Source organism: Palaemon carinicauda, chromosome 15 (genome assembly GCF_036898095.1).
Source record: "Palaemon carinicauda isolate YSFRI2023 chromosome 15, ASM3689809v2, whole genome shotgun sequence".
NCBI classification, from domain to species: Eukaryota; Metazoa; Arthropoda; class Malacostraca; order Decapoda; family Palaemonidae; genus Palaemon; species Palaemon carinicauda.
Window position 1 is genome coordinate 21,560,194 of NC_090739.1, and position 24,022 is coordinate 21,584,215.

Below are 24,022 nucleotides of genomic sequence, written 5' to 3' on the forward strand. Positions count from 1 at the left end.
GTAGAACCTGGAGTTTTCCCATCATATTTGGTGAAGTACTTTATTTTGGTTTGAGCTTTCGCAGTACAGGTGTTTTTCCTCAACATAAACTCTTGAACTCTTTATTGAATCGGATTATTTGTTGATGACTTGGATTGTTTTTGGAATTTTCTTTGACTAATTCAAAATGGCTGACCCTTCTCAAGTACCTAGGTTTCGAAAGTGTAATGCTAGGGACTGTAATAGGCGTCTTCCAAAGGCTTCTCTCGACCCTCATACTGTTTGTTCCAATTGTCGGGGTAAAACCTGTCAATTGGGAGATCGGTGTGAGGAATGCGTGGGCCTTTCGGAATTCGATTTTATCGAATATGATAAGTATACACGCAGACTAGAGAGAGATAGGGTAAGGAGAAGTTCATCTAGGTCCGTAGATTTTTCCTCTCCACATGCCCCTGAACCTAATCCTTCCCCTGTAGTGGTTGTTCCTAACCCCCCTTCTAGCACTCAGGAACCGTCTATGCAAGACATGTTACGTGCTATTCATGCCTTGGGGGAGAGAGTTGAAGCGTTAGCAAGTGACCGTAATCAACTCATGGCTGACGTGAAGGAACTTAAGTGCCACAGTGCCACGGCGGAAAGTGGGAAAGTGATTAGTGCGCAAAGTGTTGTGAACAGTGTTGCGACCGAGGGTTCGTCTGTTCGTGCCTGTCGTTCACCTAGTCCGGGACCTCTTGCAAGCTCCCAAGCCCAGGGGAGAAGCAATGTCGTACGACTTATGGGTTCGAGAGGCCTTGATCAGCGAACAGACGTTCCCTCTATGGTATCAGGCGTATCTCGTCAAGATCGCCCCTACCATAAGACGAGAGAGCCCATTTTTACCTCGTCTTTCGAAGGCGTTTCACGCAAGAAACCATGGAGCAAGGTTTCTAGGCCTTTGAAACGCAAGTCGGTCCCTTCAGGACAGGTCCAACGTCCCGGATGTAGTCATTGGGACAGTTCGGACCCGTTGCTGTCATCGGATGACTGCTCGCCTCCTAAGCAAGGCAAGGTTGTGCCGTCTCAGACGCTAACCCCGGCTGTTACCGCACCCGTTACCGTAGACCCTAAATGGGTTATACTGCAGGACATGCAGTCTAAGCTTGCGTCCCTTATGGAAGATTACAACGCAGAGAAGGTTTCCGTTGAACCTAGCCGTTTATCTCATGGAGATCCTGGCCGTCAGCCACCCAAGCGTTCTGTTGTGCGTCCTGTTGACGTTGGTGTAGCCAGCTCACGTCAACCAAGTGGGGTTGTACCTCACCCGATGCGGTCTCGTGTGGACTTTCAACCGCATGTGGACGTTAAGCAACTCACTGATGCACCTGGTGACGTTCGCCAACCATCAGAGTTGGCTTGTTTTGACGCGGTGCGTCAACCTCCGCAACCTAGAGTTGTTTTGACTGCACAACCCAGGCGGTCTAAGCAGTCTCGGGTGGACGCTGTGCGTCCTCACGCACCTGTTGTTGTTGTTGACAGTTCCCAGACTGTTCAGCAGTTTCAGGACGCTGCGTCCTGCTCCGCCACTTATGCACCAGTGTGGGCGGACGCTGCGTGTCAAGCATTGCCTACCCCTTTGCTTGTTTCTCATCAGTTATCAGATGAGGAACTTTCGGATGAGGACGTTGCTGACCCTCAGCCTGAGGATCATCCTTCAGATGTTGATGAGCCTAGAGCAGTTCCGCCATCTATGGACTTTAAGAAAGTCATGCTCATTTTTAAAGAGTTGTTCCCTGAACACTTTGTCTCTGTGGCTCCTCGTTCGCCGCCGTCTGAGTTTGTTTTAGGCGTACCTGCTGCCATGCCAGCCTTTACAAAACTCGTTCTCTCTCGCTCATCCAAGAGAGCTTTACGGCTGTTAGGCGATTGGTTAGAAACCAAGAGGAGTTTAGGGAAGACTTCCTTTGCCTTCCCCCCAACTAAACTCTCGTCTAGATCGAGCGTCTGGTATGCCACGGGAGAAGTTCTCGGCTTGGGAGTTCCTGCCTCTGCCCAGGGCGACTTCTCAAGTCTTGTAGACTCTCCCCGCCGCCTAGCCATGAGACGCTCGAAGGTTAGTTGGTCATCCTCAGACCTGGACCATCTACTTAAGGGCATCTTTAGGGCTTTTGAAGTTTTTAACTTCCTTGACTGGTGTTTGGGAGCCCTGAGTAGGAAAATCTCATCAGCCGATAGAGATGTTTCCTTACTCATTATGTCCTGCATGGATAAGGCCATCCGCGATGGATCCAACGAGCTCTCCGCCTCGTTTACGTCAGGAGTCCTAAAGAAACGAGAGTCTCTGTGCTCTTTTCTGTCAGCAGGAGTGACGCCCTGTCAACGATCTGAGCTACTCTTTGCCCCTTTATCTAAGTTCTTGTTTCCTGAACTTTTAGTTAAAGAAATATCGTTGTCCCTTGTGCAGAAGGACACCCATGACTTGGTTGCGTCCTCGGCTCGCAAAGGGACCCCTTCGTCTGCCTTGTCTGCTAGACCTAGGATAGACACTCCAGCGTCCAGGTTTATTCCGCCCTTTCGTGGCAGAGCCCCCAGCAGGGGAAGTACTCGTGCCGAAGGGAAGAGAGGAAAGAGGAAAGGAGCCAAGTCCTCGCGAGGCAGAGTCTGACTGCCCGCAGCTTCAGACAGCAGTAGGTGCCAGACTCAAGAACTTCTGGCAAGCCTGGGAGAAGAGAGGCGCAGATCAACAGTCTGTGAGGTTGCTCAGAGAGGGGTACAAAATCCCATTTGTACGCAAACCTCCTCTAGCGACGTCCCCCATCGATCTCTCTCCCAGGTACCGAGAGGAAGCAAAGAGACAAGCCCTGAAACTAGAAGTGTCTCTTTTGCTAGAGAAGGGAGCGGTGGTCAAAGTCTCGGACCTTCAATCACCGGGATTTTACAACCGTCTCTTCCTAGTACCGAAGAAGACAGGAGGTTGGAGACCGGTGCTAGACGTCAGTGCTCTGAATGTCTTTGTCACAAAGACAAAGTTCACCATGGAGACCACGAAGTCAGTTTTAGCAGCGGTCAGAAAGGGAGACTGGATGGTCTCTCTCGACCTAAGAGACGCTTACTTCCACATCCCCATTCACTCAGCTTCCCAACCTTTTCTGAGATTTGTGTTCGACAATGTGGTGTACCAGTTTCGGGCCCTGTGCTTTGGCCTAAGTCCTGCTCCTCTCGTGTTTACGAGGCTTATGAGGAATGTGGCAAAATTCCTTCATTTATCGGGTATCCGAGCCTCCCTTTATTTGGACGACTGGCTTCTCAGAGCCTCGTCCAGTCATCGCTGGCTGAAGGATCTCAATTGGACTTTAGATCTGACCAAGGAATTGGGACTTCTGGTCAACTTGGAAAAGTCCCAGCTGATCCCATCCCAAACTATTCTGTATTTAGGGATGGAGATTCGCAGTCCAGTTTTTCGGGCTTTTCCGTCGGCCCCCAGAATAGATCAAGCCCTGCTCGTAATCCAAAAGATCTTGAAGAGAGAACGTTGCTCAGTCAGGAATTGGATGAGTCTGATAGGAACTCTATCATCCCTGGAGCAGTTTGTCTCGCTAGGAAGGCTACACCTCCGACCTCTACAATTCCATCTAGCTTTTCACTGGAAAAAGGACAAGACGCTAGAGGCGGTCTCGATCCCGATTTCCGAAACAGTAAAGACTTGCCTGAATTGGTGGAAAGACAATATCAGTCTACGAGAGGGACTTCCCCTAGCAGTTCAGAAACCAAACCACGTTCTCTTCTCAGACGCATCGGATTTGGGTTGGGGTGCGACACTGGACGGTCGGGAATGCTCAGGTCTGTGGACCTCAAGTCAGAGGAGAATGCATATCAACGGCAAGGAGCTTTTGGCAGTTCACCTGGCCTTGATAAGCTTCGAGAGTCTCCTTCGAGACAAAGTGGTGGAAGTCAACTCGGACAACACCACAGCCTTGGCGTACATTTCCAAACAAGGAGGTACCCACTCCCTGACACTGTACGAGATCGCAAGGGACCTGCTCATCTGGTCAAGAGATCGAGGCATCTCCCTAGTGACGAGGTTTATCCAGGGCGACTTGAACGTTCTAGCAGATTGTCTCAGTCGGAAAGGTCAGGTAATTCCAACCGAATGGACCCTCCACAAGGATGTGTGCAAGAGGCTTTGGGCGACTTGGGGTCAACCCACCATAGACCTCTTTGCAACCTCAATGACCAAGAGGCTTCCAATCTATTGCTCTCCAGTCCCAGACCCAGCAGCAATACATATAGATGCCTTTCTCCTAGATTGGTCTCACCTAGACCTATACGCATTCCCACCATTCAAGATTGTCAACAAGGTACTGCAGAAGTTCGCCTCTCACGAAGGGACAAGGTTGACGTTAGTTGCTCCCCTCTGGCCCGCGAGAGAATGGTTCACCGAGGTACTTCGATGGCTGGTAGACTTTCCAAGAAGTCTTCCTCTAAGAGTAGACCTATTACGTCAGCCACACGTAAAGAAGGTACACCAAAGCCTCCACGCTCTTCGTCTGACTGCCTTCAGACTATCGAAAGACTCTCGAGAGCTAGAGGCTTTTCGAAGGAGGCAGCCAGTGCGATTGCAAAAGCGAGGAGAGCTTCTACCATTAGAGTTTACCAATCGAAGTGGGAAATCTTCCGAGACTGGTGCAAGTCAGTATCTGTATCCTCGTCCAGTACCTCTGTAGCCCAAATCACGGACTTTCTCTTATACCTGAGAAGAGTTCGCTCCCTTTCAGCTCCCACGATCAAGGGCTACAGGAGCATGTTGGCTTCGGTCTTCCGGCATAGAGGCTTAGATCTTTCCAACAATAAAGATCTACAAGATCTCCTTAAGTCTTTTGAGACCTCTAAGGAACGTCGTTTGGCTACACCTGGATGGAATTTAGATGTGGTCCTAAGATTCCTCATGTCAGACAGGTTTGAGCCTTTACATTCAGCCTCCCTGAAGGATCTCACTCTTAAGACTTTTCCTGGTGTGCTTGGCCTCAGCTAAAAGAGTCAGTGAGCTTCATGCCTTCAGCAAGAACATTGGTTTTTCGACAGAAAAAGCCTCTTGTTCTCTTCAACTTGGTTTCCTAGCCAAGAATGAACTGCCTTCTCGTCCTTGGCCTAAATCTTTTGATATTCCTAGCTTATCAAAGATCGTAGGCAACGAGTTAGAGAGAGTATTATGCCCCGTTAGAGCTCTTAAGTTCTATTTAGCTCGTACTAAGCCTTTAAGAGGTAAATCTGAAGCGTTATGGTGTTCGGTTAAGAAACCATCCTTACCTATGTCAAAGAATGCTTTGTCATATTTTATCAGATTGTTAATACGAGAAGCTCATTCACACTTGAATGAGGAAGACCGATCTTTGCTTAAGGTTAAGACGCACGAGATTAGAGCTATAGCAACTTCCGTGGCCTTTAAGCAAAATAGATCTCTGCAAAGTATCATGGACGCGACCTTTTGGAGAAGCAAGTCAGTGTTCGCGTCATTTTACTTGAAAGATGTCCAGACTCTTTACGAGGACTGCTACACACTGGGTCCATTCGTAGCAGCGAGTGCAGTAGTGGGTGAGGGCTCAACCACTACACTTCCCTAATTCCATATCCTTTTAATCTGTCTCTTGAAATGTTTTTAATATTGTTTTTTGGGTTGTACGGAAGGCTAAGAAGCCTTTCGCATCCTGGTTGATTTAGCGGGTGGTCAAAGTCATTTCTTGAGAGCGCCCAGATTAGGGGTTTGATGAGGTCCTGTTGTATGGGTTGCAACCCTTGATACTTCAGCTCCTGGGAGTCTTTCAGCATCCTAAGAGGATCGCTGGGCTCCGTGAGGAAGACAGACTTACAAGGCAGAGTAATCGTCTAAGTCAACTTCCTTACCAGGTACCTATTTATTTTGGTTTTGTTATATTGATAACTGTCAAAATGAAAAAACTCTTAGCTTATACGCTGTAAACATATTAACTCTGGTCTCTACCCACCTCCTTGGGTGTGAATCAGCTATTATATATTCACCGGCTAAGTTTAATATTTAAAAATGATATTTTAATTATAAAATAAATTTTTGAATATACTTACCCGGTGAATATATAAATTATATGACCCTCCCTTCCTCCCCAATAGAGACGCAGCGGGACGAGAAGAATTGAAGGTTTTGTTTACATTCAAGAGTGGTATCTGGCCGACAGTTGGCGCTGGTGGGCACACCCGCAACCTGCATAGCGATCGCTCGCGAGTTTTTTTGAGTATGTTGTCTGTCGAGCCGCAGAGTTGCAGCTATTATATATTCACCGGGTAAGTATATTCAAAAATTTATTTTATAATTAAAATATCATATTACTAGATCCATATGAGAGAAAACAAAATCAAAAGTTTTAAACCCTTTTCAACTTATGGTCCAATTTGAATCTTTTCATGATTGGAGATTGTTTAAGGTTTTCAGAATCATTATTAGTGAATAACAAAATAACACCACCTCCAGAGTTATCTTCTATCAAGATATCTTTCAAAGGATATCCAAAAGATTGGATGGCTTTTGAAGCCTGATATCAAACTTCAAAGTGAAGAGTAAATGACAGTTTATGAAATGGATGTGATTATAAATCTAACAGACACGACACCATGAATAGTGTTCATGCTGCGTAAAGAACAAATTGACCATTTAACATTATTTAGAGTCCGTTTAAAACTTGGACATCAACAATGAAATTAGTCGTATGCCATACCAATTGGATTAATTGGAGATAACATTGCTTGAAGTAGTTAAGATTAAAATAATTGAAGAAATCTAAAAGAAAAAAAGCACGACAAAACAATATAGGGAAATTGAACCATACATTCTAAAAACCCCACAAAGTAAAAAAAAAAAAAAAAGGGGGGCGGGGGGGGGGGGGGAAGCAGCCCATTATGATAAATGAAATTTTATGGAAGAAAATACTACCATAAACTAGTCTATTGAAATAATTAAGCAACTGATCAATTATGGAATAAAAATTGGTTGACTGCTCAACAAAGATCTATTGGCGTAGTTTTAAGCATTGAAGCTACACTGATTCAGCTACTGTAATGATATGGATGTTCTTCCATAAATCCATGTGTTTGAGAGGTGTAAGAAAGGAAAGTAAATGCAGCATGGATGAAATTGAGAGATAATTTCTTAACTTGAGAGGGTAAAAATTTGCTATTGTTAAAAATGACCTGAACTACTCTGTCCAGTAGAAAACAGATGGGTACTGTTGTCCTTGAAGTGTGAAACCAACAAAATGATAATGATGTGGAGGATTTTACTCATACATTTATTTTAATCAGCCTCACATTTATGGCACAGTGCATATATCTTCAATACAAAAACCACTTAACTTCTCATTAGGGTATACTGTAGCCTACAGGTTAACATTTATGATATCCGACACTTTTATTTCTTTACAGAATGCCATTTCTTGTGTTTAAATTTACGCTTTCATTAAAGCGATATGCTTACTTTGCGTACTCTACAAGAAAAGGGATAAATAATGAAGTGATAGCATGTCCACAAGTAGGACGACCCCCCCCCCCCCCCCCCAAAAAAAAAAAAAAAAAAAACCTGGAGAAAGAGAATAAACAAACTTGTACCGTAGAAATTTAAACACAATACTGTAGAAAAAAAAATTAAGATTTCTCATTAAGGGAAGTTGGATACAAAATGTTAATTATGATAAACATAGATTTAAGCAGTAGAATTTTTTCTTTTTTTACCATGGTATTTCAGACATTTAATATGAAAAGTAATGGTAATTCATATCTTGCTTGTAATAAGGGTGGAGTGATAAGATTAGAAAAAATAAATTCAAAGAATCTGAAAAGCCAGAATGGAAGAGATTGAAAGTAATGGACTATATACAAAAATTTAAAAGCTGCACTATCATTTTTATCCTGTTTCACCTCAATTCAAGATTTCTCCCTATTTTTCTGTCCAGTCTCATGAATTTACTTTATGCTGGGCCATGTGATCTGAATTCATAAATAGAATTTATAATTTGTGTATTATAAAAAGTAATCCACTAATCAAACACAGTTAAAAGCATGGCTGAAAAAATCATTTGAAAAAAAAAAAATCAGATTTTTTTATTCAAATCTATTTTCTTGATTAATTTTTTTTTTCTTTTCTTTTCTTCAAAAGTACCAATTCGCTGCTGTTGATTATTTATTTCAATCTTATGAGGGTATTTTCTATGTGAAATGAAATCATAGTTTAATATACATTACTCGATGAGTTTTTCTATTTAAACCAAAATTCAGACTAATGATTTTATCTGAGGGGACAAGTTATAGTAACTAGTACATAAATACACAAAAATAAGCGAAGTTGCAATCAAATAAAAATATGAATATACAGCAGATTTATTTTTAACATGCAATACACTGTAAGAAATAAAACTTGAAACATATATAGGTCTGCTCCATGTGCATACTGTACTAGCAAACATTTTTTTAATCCAATTACTGCTTTAAAAAAAATCAAGACCTATGTAATTTGTATAATTGCAACAACAACTTCAACTCTTAAGAACACAAAGTTTACCCAAAATGTTATGGTATTAACTAGGATATTGTTAATTTGTTGCAACATTGATAAATAGTAACTAGTTTTGGAAGTTTTTTTTTCCCAAGGTAATATCCAACAGTATATTTCATTCTGATTTGAATCATGATTTTTTTACTCTGATTTAAATCACTAGATTCAAATCATTTGATTTCAAAACAACCCTCGTTAAAAGTTAACTAGTAGCTGTATTTTATATTGTATCTAGAATTTTGATGTTGAAACCAAAATAAATAACAACTCTTGATTTTATTTCTTGAAGACAGTGGAGCAGTATATCATTTTATTAGGAAACAATACAAGATTCTATAGTGTAAAATATTAAATTCAATATGTTTGTTGATATGGGAGCTATGATAACATGTTCAAGATCATGGTTCTTTTGTTCATTTTCTGTCAATTTCATTTGGTTTGTCCTGTATACTAACTAAAATTTCACTGTTCTTCACAGGTATTATGCAGCCTTTCCACCTCTGAGTGGGTCATGCAAGGAGAATTGCACCCATGAGGAGGTCTGGAGGTCTGGGGATGCACTGTGTTCTTGTGTCTGGGAAGTTCGTAAGTCAACGTCTGTTGCAGCCATTGCTTCAAAGATGCCAAGGGCTTTTCGAAAGAAGTGTCGTGAGAAGGAGAAGAGAAAAGATGTTGAAGCCAAACCTGAGGGAAATGAAATTTCAGAAGGCAACCGAAGGCATCATGTTCCTTTCACATGGCATGCAGCGTCAAAACATAAGGAAGCTTTGCTTAGTGAAAGTTATGATACTGATAGTGCCTCGGATGCTGAGAGAGGTGTTGAAAGAAGACGTAAGAGATTTACAGGGCCTCTGTTAGATGAAGATATAGGCGAAGGTTATATTGGGGATACTAGTTCACGAGAGAGTTCAGAGGATCGTGACAAGGGCGACCAAGAGTTTGATAAGGTAAAAGATGACCGACATGATAAAGGTTCAGGCTTATCTTCCTCTGGGAAAGTCAAGAGTAACCAAGAGGAATGGGAATGTATGGGAGATATTCTTGTGAAGGCCAGTGATGCAGAAGGAAATAAATTGCAAGGAAGTAGTGGCAATAGATTGTTTGAAAGGGGCAGTACCTCAGGTGGAACGAGTGGCTCCAGTAGTGATGTGGAGACATATGCTGTTGCTGGGACTGACCAGGAGCTGGAAAGTCTACGGCAGTTAGAGAGAAAGATTTCAGACTCCGTAGCTCAAGTTTGGGGACAGGCTGGTGAATCACTTGGTCATGGTCGAGGAGAACATGTTTGGGATCCCCCCGCTATGCAAGAACTTGCATTATACACAACAATATGGGGATTTGAAGTTCCTGACCAGTTTGTTTCCAAGGATTCTGTGCCCATTGTTCATAATATTACTGAAGTTATTCAAGAGGAAATGTCTTCCGCTAGCAACAAATGGCAGCAAAAACCGATATGGGAACCTACCAACAACATTATCCAAGAGGATTCCCTTTTATGTGGCATTACAAATCAAAATTCTCCGAGTAATGTAAGGGAAGACAGTTGTGATTCTAATGCCCTCTTTCAATTGAACAGCTGCCTAGAAAAATCAGTTTGGTCAGATTGTAATGCTAATGATATATCAAGAGGTGAGGACTCATTTATTTCATGCAGTGGAGATATTTATGTCAATCCTGTTATTACACATAAAGATGATGATTTTTGCCCATCAACAGGTGAAATAGAGGGAACTCTATGCGAGTCCTACATGAAATTAGGTTTAGAAAATCTATGGGAAAATACACTGGGCTTGGAAAGCATTTTTGCAGATTTAAGTTTAAGTAATAGCACTTTAGAAATTATACCTGAAAATCAGAGTCCTGAAGAAGTTAAAAGCGACAACTCTACCAGTAACAACAATAATCAGACAGATTCAGAGCATGAAAAGATGGTGGCTATAGTTGAAGATGTATGTAAGAGTTATGAATCCCAAGAGGAGGAGCATGCACCAAACACATCACTCCTCAAGCAGTTACCATCAGGACCAAGTGGACCACAGGCTGATCTCAGGCATACAGAAAATAGTGGTTTTTCAATGGTCATTCCAAGGGGTAAAAGTGCTGAATTACGTGATTCCTCCGAACATATGTCTGAAAAATTACATTTAAATCTAGAAAGTGGTAGTAACCAAGGTGCAACTTCTGGAAACATGGATGAATTACCCCCTGGCCAAGAAGAAGAGAATTTGTTGACCTCACCACGCACACACTTCAGACCTATTCGACAAGAGAGCCTCGGTAGTACTGCAGGTGATCATTATGAAGATGGTACCATGTTCATTATTAATTCTGAACGTCCAGATTTACCCTTTCAGCGAACAAGTAGTGGAGCTTTGTTTCTAGAGAGCGATCTTCTTGAAGGTTCGCCTAAGAAATATATGGTTTATAAGGAACCCCCTCCAAAAATTATACAAACTGAAGATGACCAAGAAGTGATTTCAAATGAAAATATTTCTGCTATTGCTCTGGTTCCAAAGTTTAAAGTAGTTAACAATGAAAAGTTTTGTCAGACTGAAGAAGATAGTTTGTCAAATAAACAATTGTTTTGTAAATCTAAGGATGATTTACCCCATAAGAATTTGTGCTTCACAGATCAGTTTACATGTGGTGATGATGATCAGGATCCAGATGTATTTGAATTCCAGCACCAAGATTTCCCAGATACAGGAGGAAACTTGGCAAGCATATGGAAGAACAATCCTCTTTCCTCAGAGGCTTCTCATCCTCGTAATATATGGCAAATACAGGTTGATGGTGAACCCGATGCTTGGTCAATGATTAATGATAAAGAGCCCAGTGGTGTTGCTGCATCAGATGGAGCCTGGATAGAAAGGGAAAATGAAGGAGCCACTGGATGGATTAGTGATAATTTCCATCTACCAGTAGAGATAGAAAGTCAAAAAAAATCTGGAGCTGTTGTAATACCAACATCATTAGCATCATTATGGAGTCATCATAGCCCTCCATCATCCCCATCAAATCCAGCATCAATTCACAACCTTGAAGCTCTTTGGGCTGGCTTCAAGCCACCATACAATGAAGATGCTGGACCTGATAATGGCCGCAGCAAAATGTATGTCATCACAAATCCAACCACATATATCCCGGGTAAACTTCAAGAAAGTTGTCAATTGATATCTTCGCTATCTGAAATAGGACCTTGGAAACAGCTCACAGCTGTAAATGTCAGTAGAAATGATAAGCTTGGTATAGAAAAGTCAATTTTTAATAGTCAGCCTAGCCATCAGAGAGAGACCCGGGAAGAAAATAGGTGAGATTCTCTTACACACTGCCTCTAGCATTTTTCATGTATCTATTTTGGAGTTTTGTTTGATTATTTCTTGTTAAAATAAACATATACGGTAGAGCTAGATTTAAGACAAGTAATGAATTGGTATTTACTCAAATCTTTTTCAGGGGTGTGTGCATAGGTCCAGGTATTGAAAATCCAGCTGTGTGTAATAAGTTACGACTTGAAGTTGATCGTGAAGCAGATGAATTACTAGGAGCTGTTCGTGCTCAGACTGTCAGTGATGCAACACAGCCTTTTATTAATCCAGTTCTCTTTGGAAATTCATGCGAGGGTCATCATGAAAACCCTTCACCCAGGCCTCTGCATGAGCGAATGAAAAAGACAGCTCATTTTAATAATTTTGCAAGGAGGGAAATGGTGTTCAGTAATAACTGTGTCAATGTTAAGGAGAAGGAAGGTGAACGTGAAGATTTAGATGACCTTGCACCTGGATGGGAGTTTAACGATGGATTTGAATGGGAGCATCAACCTCCTACGGCAGATGAAGAAGAGGTAAGTTTGATGTTTTCTCACAATATTAACATGCTTTTTATATACAAATAGGTGAAGTAGAACCCTGTTGATATACTGATCATCTGTCAACCATGACACTGGAGGTAGCCGACATTTAAAAAAAAAAAAAAAAAAAGTAAAGGGGATTTTTCTTCTTATCGCTCCTTTTTGCCCAACTAGGGACAGCTGAGTTTGTTTGATAATTTTTCCTATGCTAATCATGAATTTTAAATAAAACAGGGAAGTGAAATATGCTGCCTTACCATGTAGGAAGGTTATGTAAGTGTCTGTCTTACAGGATTTTGTGTAATTTTTATACTCCCTGCTGCAATAAAAGTAGTTCAAAATATCATGGGGCTGATTTCTGGAAAGAAGAATGAAACTTAATTTTTATGACAGTGACTTTGTAATACAGTACTGTATTTGTAAATGTAAAACTATATAAGTAATTTCATGTACAATCGCCTGAAAAAATATAGCTACCCGTTTCAAAAATTGTTTTAACTCGTAATGATAAAAAAATTATCTGGCAACTTTTTTGGGGCAGAGAATTAACTGGGACCGTATCAATAATTTGAATTCAGTACTTGGTCAGTGCAAGATGAATCCATGTTGAATATGTACGCATTACATGCATTGGCTCTTCTCGGTCATTTTCTCTGATTTCTCTCCCTCTTTCTCTTTCAAATATAGAATAGACACATTAAATAGGTAAATTAAAATCTTGGGTAAAAATTTATAGCAAAGTCTCCCCTCTAATCTTCATAAGTACTCTCTCTCTCTCTCTCTCTCTCTCTCTCTCTCTCTCTCTCTCTCTCTCTCTCTCTCTCTCTCTCTCTCTCTCTCCCTCTCCCTCTCCCTCTCCCTCTCCCTCTCCCTCTCTCTCTTTTGTATATTTCAAATATATTGACAAATTATATAAACAATGCATATGTGAAAATTCTCTCGATACAGTAGCTTGACTTTCAGATCAGCTGAGCTCAACCAAAGGTCGAAAAAAAAAATGATTAATTGTTGATTGTCAAAATGCTTGTGAAATTGAAAAATACAGTAAAGAAAATGCTTTAAAAGAGCATATGGAACAAGAAGATGAAATAATGTTATACAGTAAGAAAATATTGATAAAATAGGGCGTAGATGATTGCCGATTCAGGACGCAGCTTTACTTTTTTAGATTTGACATACGGACCCTATTTCAGTCATAAGTAGATAACTACCTGTATGTATGTATAGCATACAGTATATATATATATATATATATATATATATATATATATATATATATATATATATATATATATATATATATATATATATATATATATATATATATTTGTGTGCATTGCTCATACTATTAGGTACAGTATAGGTTTTATATTATTATTGACGAAATCTTTCCGATGCTAATCATGCCTAATTTTATGATGCAGTATTGTAGCATTTGTAAATATTTTTTTTTTTATAAAAATTCCGTATCATTTAATAAGTATCTTACCCTAGTATTCCACTGAGGCCAACAGTGGAGGAAAATTTCCCAGAGGGAGCAGCCGAGGCTGCAAATGGTAGGATAGGCATTCCCCCCACTTGTCCACCAGGGGTGGGGGTGGGGGGGATGTCTACAAGGTTGCTGGGACAGGTGGAAGCAACTTGGGGCCGAACCCCTGACAGTCTCTGTGATTCGTTCAGGGTATCGCCTCCCATTCACATCACTCCCTCCCCTGATCAGGAATCCAGTGTCAATAGACTCCTTTGCGATGGGATCAGGAAAGGGCTAGCCCTCCGGGCAGTAATCCAGACACTGTTGAAGAAGGGCGCTCTCCAGGAGGGCCTCGACGAGTCCCCAGGCTTCTTCGGTCAACTCTTTCTTGTGAAAAAGGCGTCAAGAGGCTGGAGACCAGTCATCGACCTTTCAGCTCTGAACAAGTTTGTCAAGCAAACTCCGTTCAGCATGGAGACGGCAGACACAGTCAGACAAGCGGTAAGACCACAGGACTTCATATGCACGTTGGACCTAAAGGACTTGTACTTCCAGATCCCAATCCATCGGTCTTCAAGGAAGTACTTGAGATTCAGCGTAGACAACAGGAAATACCAGTTAAGGTGCTGGGCTTCGGTCTTTCCACAACACAAGTCTTCACCAGTGTGTTTGCCTTAGTGTCATCTGGGGCTTGCAGGATTGGCATTCGTCTCCTCCGTTATCTGGACAATTGGTAATCCTAGCGGAGGGGGTGTCAACCCTTCTTCAACACCGAGACAAATTTCTGAGGTTTTTCCAAGATCTGGGGATCATGATGAACATCGAGAAGTCCTCCCTGCTTACTACGCAGAGACGGGTATACCAAAGCAGGATATTAGACACCAATCTCCATAAATCCTTCCCATCAGACGACAGGATAATGAGGCTGAAAAAGGTCGCAAGACCCTTTCTCAGACGAAAAGAACTACTAGCCCAGACGTGGCTATGTCTTCTTGGGTACCTTTCATCTCTGGCCTGTCTAGTTCCCAACAGTCTCCTCAGGATTCCATCTCTCTGGTGGCGACTCAAGTCCCGGTGGAATCTGGCTTTCGACTGCCCGGGCATCCTGATCCCCATGGGATCATCGGAACAGACGGACCTCAAACGATGGGTGTCGGAAGAGAATATACGAAAGGGAGTGGGTATTTTCGTCCTCCCCTCAGATTTGATGCTGTTCTGAGGTCGGGAGCCCACATGCTGCACCGTATGATCTCAGGCCTCTGGTCAGAGTCAGAAGAGTACCTCCACATAAATCTCTTGGAGATAAGGCTGTCTTTTTGGCCCTTCAACAGTTCCACTAGTTCCTGCCGGGCCACTCAGTGATGGTAATGACCGACAACACCACAGTAGTGGCTTACATCAACTAACAAGGAGGTACCTTTTCGCAGCCCTTATCCCATCTAGCAGTAGAGATACTGAGATGGGCCGAGATTCACTTGATATCACTATCGGCATGCTTCATTCCAGGGAAAAGGAATGTGCTCGCCGACAATTTGAGCAGAGCATCTCGGATAGCGAGTACTGTGTGGTTTTTGGATCATCTAGTAGCCAATAAAGTCCAGACTTTGTGGGGTTCTCCATTGTGGATCTCTTTGCAACGGCCTTGAACTTAGGCTCATGTTGTACTCCTCCCCAGTCCCAGGCCCCAAGGCTCTGGCAATATGCATTCCAACAACGGTGGGACAACATCGATGTACTTTCCTTCCGTTCTGTCTGATGAGGAGGGTACTCAACAAGGCCAGAACATTGGTCAACCTCTCAATGACACTCACAGCTCCACTATGGCATCATGCGGAATAGTTTCTGGATCTTCTGCAACTCCTGACCGAGTCTCCATGAGAACTCCCTCCACGACATGATCTATTTAAACAACCACATGCTAACATTTTCCACAAAACCGTAGCTTCGCTACAACTTCGCACCTGGAGACTATCCAGCATCTCCTCACTCGGAGAGAATTTTTGCAAAAAATTGCAAACAGGATGTCTGGATACCTGCATAAATCATCAGCAGGAGTCTATCAGGCAAAGTGGAAAGTTTTCCTCTTGTATTTGCGGGAGGAAATGTGCCTTTCAGTCTCGGCGGTTAAAGGCTATCGCTCAGCCTTAAGCCTCGCCCTTAGACTCAACGGAATGGACATTTCCTCATCGCTAGAACTTTCCTTACTCATATGGAGTTACGAACCTACCTGTCTTTATTCTAAAGTGAGACCTCTCCCATCGAACATGGTTCGAGAACCATTACGCCAGGCAACAGATCGCCACCTCACTTGGAAGATTTTGCTCCTACTAGCTTTGGCTTTGGCCAAGCGAGTCTGTGAACTTCATGGTCTCTCATATGACATCGCCCATTCAAGGGGATGGGGGAGAGGTAACGTTTAGCTTCGTCCCTGACTTTGTAGCCAAGACTCAGAATCCAGGAGTTGCGGATCCCCGATTCGATTCCTTCCAGATTTCGAGTCTCCCCTCTCTAACTGAAGACCCTGATCATCTCTTACTCTGCCCAGTGATTAGTTTGCGGCTTTACCTCGAGAACAGCCGTAGACTGTCCCCGTGTGCCTGCACTTTTCGTCGGCACAGGGAGGAACAAGAGGAGGGTCACTAAAAACACCATCTCTGCTTGGATTTGCAAGGTCATAGACCATGCCCCGAACCGGACCCTCCTTCACGTCGCCCCAAAGCTCACTATGTTGGGCGTAGCTACGTCTCTGCCATTCAAGAGAAACTTGTCAGTGACGCAGGTTCTACAGGCTGGGATGTGGAAATGTTAGAATCCGTTAACAGCCCACTACTGGCAAGACGTGACTCACAGAAGGCTTGAAACGTTCTCTATTGGCCCTGTGGTGGCTGCACAACAGCAGGTATAATACCTCAAGCTCCTTATTGGACAGGTAGAAGGGTGAGGGCAGTGTTACTCGGTTTTAGTCTGCGTGAATGAAAAGGTTTGACTGGCTCGTTTCCTTCATCCTCCCCTCTCTTGGGGAAAGCAGCATCCTGGGTTCTCTGCACAAGCTGACCTGGAAGCACTGCAGGTAAACCATGCTTTCTTGTTTACCTAGTATTTAGCCAATACTGATGCATCCCCATACCCTGGTGAGGTGGTATTGGGAAAGACTTGGTTACAAGAAGTTGTTCCAACAAAGACTCAATAACTTTTACCTATAGTCTATTTTTTATAGCGGTGCATATTTGCAGCCTCTCACAGGGGTGCCCTTTTAGCTCGGAAAGGTTCCTGATACCTGATTGGTCGGAAGTATTTTTGTCCGAACACCTTCATTGTTCTCGAATAATTACCAAGTAATGTGAATCGAAACTTATTTATTAACCTATATTTCTCCATCAGATATATGTTTTGTCAATAAACAATGTGAAAAAATAAATATATTATAAAGAATCGTCTTGGTAAGTCTAAATTTAATAACAATCCGCCAAAGTCAACGACAGCAGCTTGTTTTCGGAGGCACGCTTTGTAATTTTTTAATTTTTCCCATATTTTAACGCAAATTGGGATAAATTACACTCAGCATAAGTTAAACATGTTATTATAAACTTTCTTTGAATACCAGAATTTACCAAAATCATGGAATTAATAAAACCCGATATTTGTGAAAACTTATGGGGAGGTTAAAGAACAGCCTGTAGCGGCCTGGCGGGAAAACGATCCCTTCTGACTTGTAGACGCATTTTTTTTTTTCTTTCGTAATATAGTTCGGCCTCTTCCTTTCAGTTTAAATAGTCTTGCATTGTCTCTCTTCGTATTATTTTAAACCAGCAACTGTCCACTAATTATGGATGATACTGTATGTAATGAAATAAAGAAAATTTGTCCGGTAGGCTTGCTGATGTATTGGGTGCCACTTAAAAGGAGTTTCTCTATTGTCATGATGCTTCCAAATTTGGCAATAAAAGATGCCACCCAATATACAGCAGTAGTCTATAATTTGCTTCTATGATGTTTTTACATTTGGGTTTTGTCCTAATTTACAATTTAGTGCACAAATCTGAAGACTCAACACCATACTATATATATCAAATTCAATCATTCTAATTTGATTAGTATATGAGCTTAGTTTTCATTAAAAAAAATTTTTTCTACCCATATCAAGTGAAAATAGCCACAGAATAATTACAGTACAATACTGTAGTGAACCACTTGAACAAAGAAGAATTGTTCAGTTTGCTTAATGTTGTCTGGTGTTTGAGGAAAGAAGTGTGTGTAAAGATAAGGTCAGACTATTTGGTGGATGTGTAGGCAAAGGAAAAATGAGCCACAACCAGAGAGGAATCATATGTACCATTATCTGGCTACTCAAAAATTCCAATAACTGGTGATAGTATCTAACAAGCATCAGTCTAATAATATGGGAAATATGAGATGATTACTACATTAGGTCCTAAGTTTTCATTAATAAAACATTGATATATAGTATGATGAATTTACATTATTAGAGGGAAAGACATTTTGCTCAGAAATCCCATTTTATGTTTTATTTCAGGAATGTGGGGATATTGGTGATGATGAAGATGGCGAAGGTGGAGAGATCCTAGTTTATGATTCCGCTGATGGTACAACGTACACTATCCCTGTGGAATATCTAGATGATTCCTTGTATGATCAGATCTTTGGAACCAATCCCACTGATAATCAAGTCTTAGGTGGATCACTTCCTGAACTTCCCTCTGGACATCCTTCTAAAATACATTTTTCTTGTGAATTAGAAGAGGAATGGAAGAAGAGTGGCATTCCTTACAAGGTATTTTTTCAGTTTTCCATTTTTTTTTTTTTCCATCAATTTTTATAGTTAAATTGAGCTTCTATTATGTTATTAGGTTTAGATTGATGCTTTCTATGCTTCATGAATTGTAGATCAGTCAGGAATGAATTTTTCATTGTACTAGATAAGGCTATATTCTATATTTCTTTCACCAGATATTACATTTTCTCATGCAACATACACACTGCTATAATCAACATATTTTTATGAAAGAATAGTAATAGAAAAAAAAAAGATTTTAAGATAGGTTAATGATGCAAGACACTTTTTTAAGGATGCCTTGTGTATCTGAATACTTATATAGTGGGTAGGTATACCATAAGATTAATTTGCAGGTTCAGTTGCCACGAAAGCCCAAGCCAGGAAGATGGTTACCTCCTTCACGCCGCCCTTGCACCTTCTTCATGGAGGGAAGCTGCCGTCGTAGTGACTGCAAATTCTCCCACGACTTGGCGTCCATTACCTGCAGGTTCTGGGAAGAGGGCTCTTGCCTCAAGGGCATCACCTGCCCCTTCCTGCACGGTTACCCCCTGTATGTTATTACTAATATGCCCTGCCTCCCATCAACCCTTTCTTGCTTGTACCTCTGTAACATTTCCTCTTGGGTTTGTATGTAAAAGGTACCTTTTACTAACAAACTTGGAATGATAGAATAGGTTAACAGCCTTGAAAAATTTTTTCCACCACTTAATAGCTTTCCCACTTAATCTTTCATGAAATTGTGAAACAGTTTTTTGAGATAAGTGAATTGATATGAAAAATTTTATTTATTTGTAAATTATTATTATTTTTTCTTTTTTGCACTCCCAGGCGACGCCGTCGTAATAAGAGTGAAGGTGCAGCAGTGCAGAGTGTTGGAGAGAAGTTGGACCACCATGGCTCATCTTTTGAAATTGATTCAGAAATGGATTTTCCTACATTAGGGTCATCATGTGAAAGTAAAGTAAGTTAGGTTACCATAATTGGAAATGTTAATTTCTGCATAACCTAATGTTGGCATGTAAGGGAATGTTTATCAGACTGGGAATATTCTTATCACATATTAGGTTGACAATGTATTGAATTATACTTTCACTAAAGAAAGAGTAAAACTATCAATTAGACTAATTAGACCACTAGATCTAACTTGTTGGATATAAACCTCTATAAAAGGAAATTGAAATCAAGACAGTTAACTCTGGTAGTCCCAGCCATGACAAAATCACTGTCCGACTCATGACTTGCAAACTTGTTTACAGTGAGCAATAGTGTCATGTCTACTTATGTAGATATTTCGTAGTGTAACTAACAAAGTAACTAAGATAAAAAGAAACTAAAAATTGTAATAGAAGGCCAAATAAATTTTCTACATAACTATATGAATGGATCACGTATTTGGAGTCATTGGATCCTCAGAGAGTTAAAGTTGTAAAACTAGATAGAAAGAGACCAAAGAAAATGGATTCTATAGGAAAGACATAAAGCAATGCAGCTTTAGGGCTTAAAGGACAATGCCATTCAATAAAAAAAAAAAAATCACCGAATAAAGAAGAAAAAACTACTTTATATAACCTATCTTTATATAACCTATCATATAGTGTGCAAACCTCATTTAATCATTAACAAGTGAATATGCAAATAAAATAACATTGTCATCTTACTAATATCATATCAATATTTTCTTACTCTCTATCATTATTTCATTTTTTCTTAGTACATAAGATATCATATGCTTTATTACAGCATTTTTTTTATTTTATTTGCCAATTTCTGAAACAATTTAGCTATCGACAATTGCTGACTTATGTTTACCTTTGGTTGTGATCAGCTGATTTCAAGGTCCCGCTACTCTGTTGAGTGAATGAGCTTTTAATGATAACAAGTACCACCATTTATATATTTTCTCAACTTATTCAAAATATCATATTCATAATTTATTCAAAATATCATATTCATTATTTAAACATAACATCACCAATACTGTATGTTATAAAATATCATAGTTTTCATATTGTTTGTTTATAGCCATTATTATTAGTTACCTTATAAATATGCTCGTTCTCTCTCTCTCTCTCTCTCTCTCTCTCTCTCTCTCTCTCTCTCTCTCTCTCTCTTTTTACACTGTTATGATCAGCTAATTTCAAGATTGCATTATTTCATCAAGAATGGGCACATATATAAATAGAAGGGAGTATCTTCTATATAATTTATTGAGTATCTTTTTATAATTTATTAACCTATTAAAAATATCTTCATAATGAATATTACATCAGCATCAATGCCATAGGATGTCATAGTTTTCTTTCAGTTTGTTTATAGCCATTAATATAAGTTATCATATGAATGTTTCTCTCTCTCTCTCTCTACTGGATATTTCTTTAGACATTATTAGAAGTACTTAGTATTGTTCTCAATGTTTTGATAATGGGAATGCTAATGTTGCTCAGTAACATATTGAAACCCCTCTGATGGTCCAGCACTTTGCTGCAGTAGAGGGGCTTGAGTGTCTCGATGATGGGCTGGGCAATGGCGGTGGGGTAGTTTATCCACCCTGGCAGGCTCAACCATACCACTAAGGCCAGTTCTGAGAGACCAGACCAAGACTGGACCCCCCTATAGGCCTTCTCCTTTATTTAAGATAAGCAAAGGCTAGGAGAAGGAAAACTCCAAAATCAAACCAAAATCAAACCAAACAAGACCCCAACGGCGGAGCTTCCCTGCGCCGGCGGAAGAGGGCAATGCCTGTCGGGCAGGCAACAAGGCGGGCCTTGACATAACAAGAACCCGGCAGCCCGATGCAACCAACATCGTAGAAGCCGCCTGTCTCATATGTCTTGAGCCGCGGTGAAAACGGTGTGGGCCAAGTGTGTGCGCGTGGCCGTTGCAAAGCCACGACCACCCAAAACAATATATCCAGCTACTGGCATTCTGTTGTTTCCTCCACCCCACTTCATCTCTAGATAGGAGGCTGATGGCTAACGACAGAACCCAATACTCTGGCACGAGTGGGCGCCGACGACGACATTGAAAGAAAATCACACTATTTTGCCAGCTCACCTTCCACCAGAAATATGTTACCAGACATTCAGTACTTCTTTACTTAAATTTACAGGAAAGTTGTACTGTATTAATAGTAATTGATACAGACCTCTGAAACACATTACTCTTAATATTTGTCGGCTAGCCTTCCGGCAGAAATTCACGTCGCATTTCTGCAAAAAATTACTTATGAAAATGTAAAGCCCTTCTTTGCTTTTCTTGCAATAAATAAAAGAAAACTAATATATCAAGCAAAAGTATTTCATTTTATATTTTAAAACAAAATATATTACTTCTAAGATATTTGTCCTATTACTGTATATACTTTCATTAGATAAATCTTTATCTACTATCAGACTTGAAACAAAGGAAATAAAACTAGTGTAAAGTATGAGATTTAGTCCTAGTTGCAGTCAAATTTATGCTAAATAATACTCATAACACTTGATACAGACCGCTTAAATACTTTGTATCATTACTCGATATTTTGATTACGGGATTACATAAACTCTACAGATATTGAAACTTCTAATATATTTTCCATTTCAATTGGATGAAAGAAAATACTAACTTACCCAGATAAATTAGTTCATTTTTTCCCCAAGAAAATGGATTATTTCTTAGGAAATATTTGTCCCATCAGTATACCATTTTTGACAGACTTTTGACGTCATCACATTGAAAAAAACTATGGTCATAAAGTCAGAGTTAGAAGTCAATGACTAAGTGTATTGAATTCAGTCTTCTAGTCTTTTACAGGAAATTACGTGGAGACCACAGAGCACATTAACACCCCCCCCCCCATAAGAAAACATGCGTTAACATCTTAGATATCGAAGGCTATAAATACAGAACAAAAATAGGTTTCATATCTGCTTTTGACAAAGGCGTACATTCCTCACAATGAATTAGGAATAAACCATGTTTGTCAAATGTAATAACTCGAAAGATTCTAGGGGCCATAAATTTTGCCGAGTCCGTGACTGGGCATAATACCCATGCAATCCAAAAATGAGAATGTAAATGTAATGCACAGGAGAAAAAGGTTTCGTACACATAACAAGCAACTACGTATGAAGCTTTGTTATTGTCAGCTGGTCAGTCCAGCTCAGGCCTGTACTTATTGCATCAGTAGGTTAGTCCCATTGCTGGTCCAGGAGGAAAGGATGGTGTGGAGAGTCAATTTTATCTCAATTTTTATTCATTCTGTCTTGAAGCTCACAGTTATGAATTACTGTAATAGGTTATGATATTAATGTTGGTTTGAACAAATATGAGAGATTTCATAATCCCTTTACCATTTGGTTAAAATTTTCTTGAAGGGGTTATATTATTAACATGCCATAACAAAAATTCAATGGGAGGGTAAGAAAAGTCTATTAGCGTTTTGGTCTGTATCTGTTCACCCTGTACTTCAATTCCTGTTATGATACTTAGATTTACTTTATAAACATTTAGAACATCTTGCAAAAGTTATACTGTAGTATCAAGTGTTCAAGAATAACTAAAAACAAGAAATTAACTACTGTGTTTATTTGCAAAACTTGTATTATGAAAGCTTTCCCTTGTGTAGACAATCATAGAATTATTTTAAGTGTATAATTTCCACTTGATCTTGTACTATTTATGCAAGATGGTCATGTTTGATTAATATGATTTTAGAATTATTACCTGTAGCTGGTTTAAAGTCAAAATGAAGGTTAGGCTAATTTATAAGGGATTTATATTATTTTCTCGGACTTACTATCAAGTGATTTTACCAATAATTTGTATTTGTCGCATATAACATCTCTCATATGAGTAATTAAGAGTGTTCTTATAAGCTGACATGTGAACAAATAATTTAAAAGTATTCTATCACTTTTGAGGGAGGGGTATTTATTTTCAAGACTAGTGGTTTATTTTTTTATTTATTTCAGGCGGGTTTTGCTGAAGAACGCAGCTGTGGATCTAGTGGAAGTATAAATACCAGTCATTACACATCCACAAAGAAGAAGAAACGCAAATTTATCACCATTACTAAGAATGTCTTAGGGCAGGTCAGTGCACTTTCGTAATTTTTCCTGTTCTAGATGTTTTGCCGTAAAAGCCCTCAAAAGTTATACACAAGAACTAACTAATATTTCAAATTAAAAAGCTTAAAATTTTTTTTTCATTCCAAAAGGGTAATTATTGAAATATGTTGGAGTATTTGGTAATGTAAGGGCAGATGCTACTGCTAAATTGGCCATAAATTTACCACAACTCTGCATTGAACTCTCCATTAAGGACTACATAACTAGAATGACGTATTATAAGGTAACAAACAGGCAAAATATTAGGAATTATGAAATGGAAAAT

The 24,022-nt window shown here is 40.2% G+C and overlaps 1 protein-coding gene across 7 annotated transcripts in view; it reads left to right on the forward strand.

The window, feature by feature from the left end:
* LOC137654507 (uncharacterized) overlaps nucleotides 1–24,022 on the forward strand; it is a 96,359-nt gene that overhangs the window by 65,662 nt on the left and 6,675 nt on the right. For 6 of the 7 annotated variants that reach the window (XM_068388192.1, XM_068388186.1, XM_068388190.1 and 3 more), the window contains 6 exons: nucleotides 9,009–11,840; nucleotides 11,987–12,374; nucleotides 18,386–18,643; nucleotides 19,000–19,196; nucleotides 19,475–19,607; nucleotides 23,602–23,721. In XM_068388192.1, the coding sequence (XP_068244293.1) occupies nucleotides 9,009–11,840; nucleotides 11,987–12,374; nucleotides 18,386–18,643; nucleotides 19,000–19,196; nucleotides 19,475–19,607; nucleotides 23,602–23,721 (3,928 nt within the window). The remainder of the gene's footprint in view (nucleotides 1–9,008; nucleotides 11,841–11,986; nucleotides 12,375–18,385; nucleotides 18,644–18,999; nucleotides 19,197–19,474; nucleotides 19,608–23,601; nucleotides 23,722–24,022) is intronic. The other variant, XM_068388191.1, reaches the window with a different exon arrangement.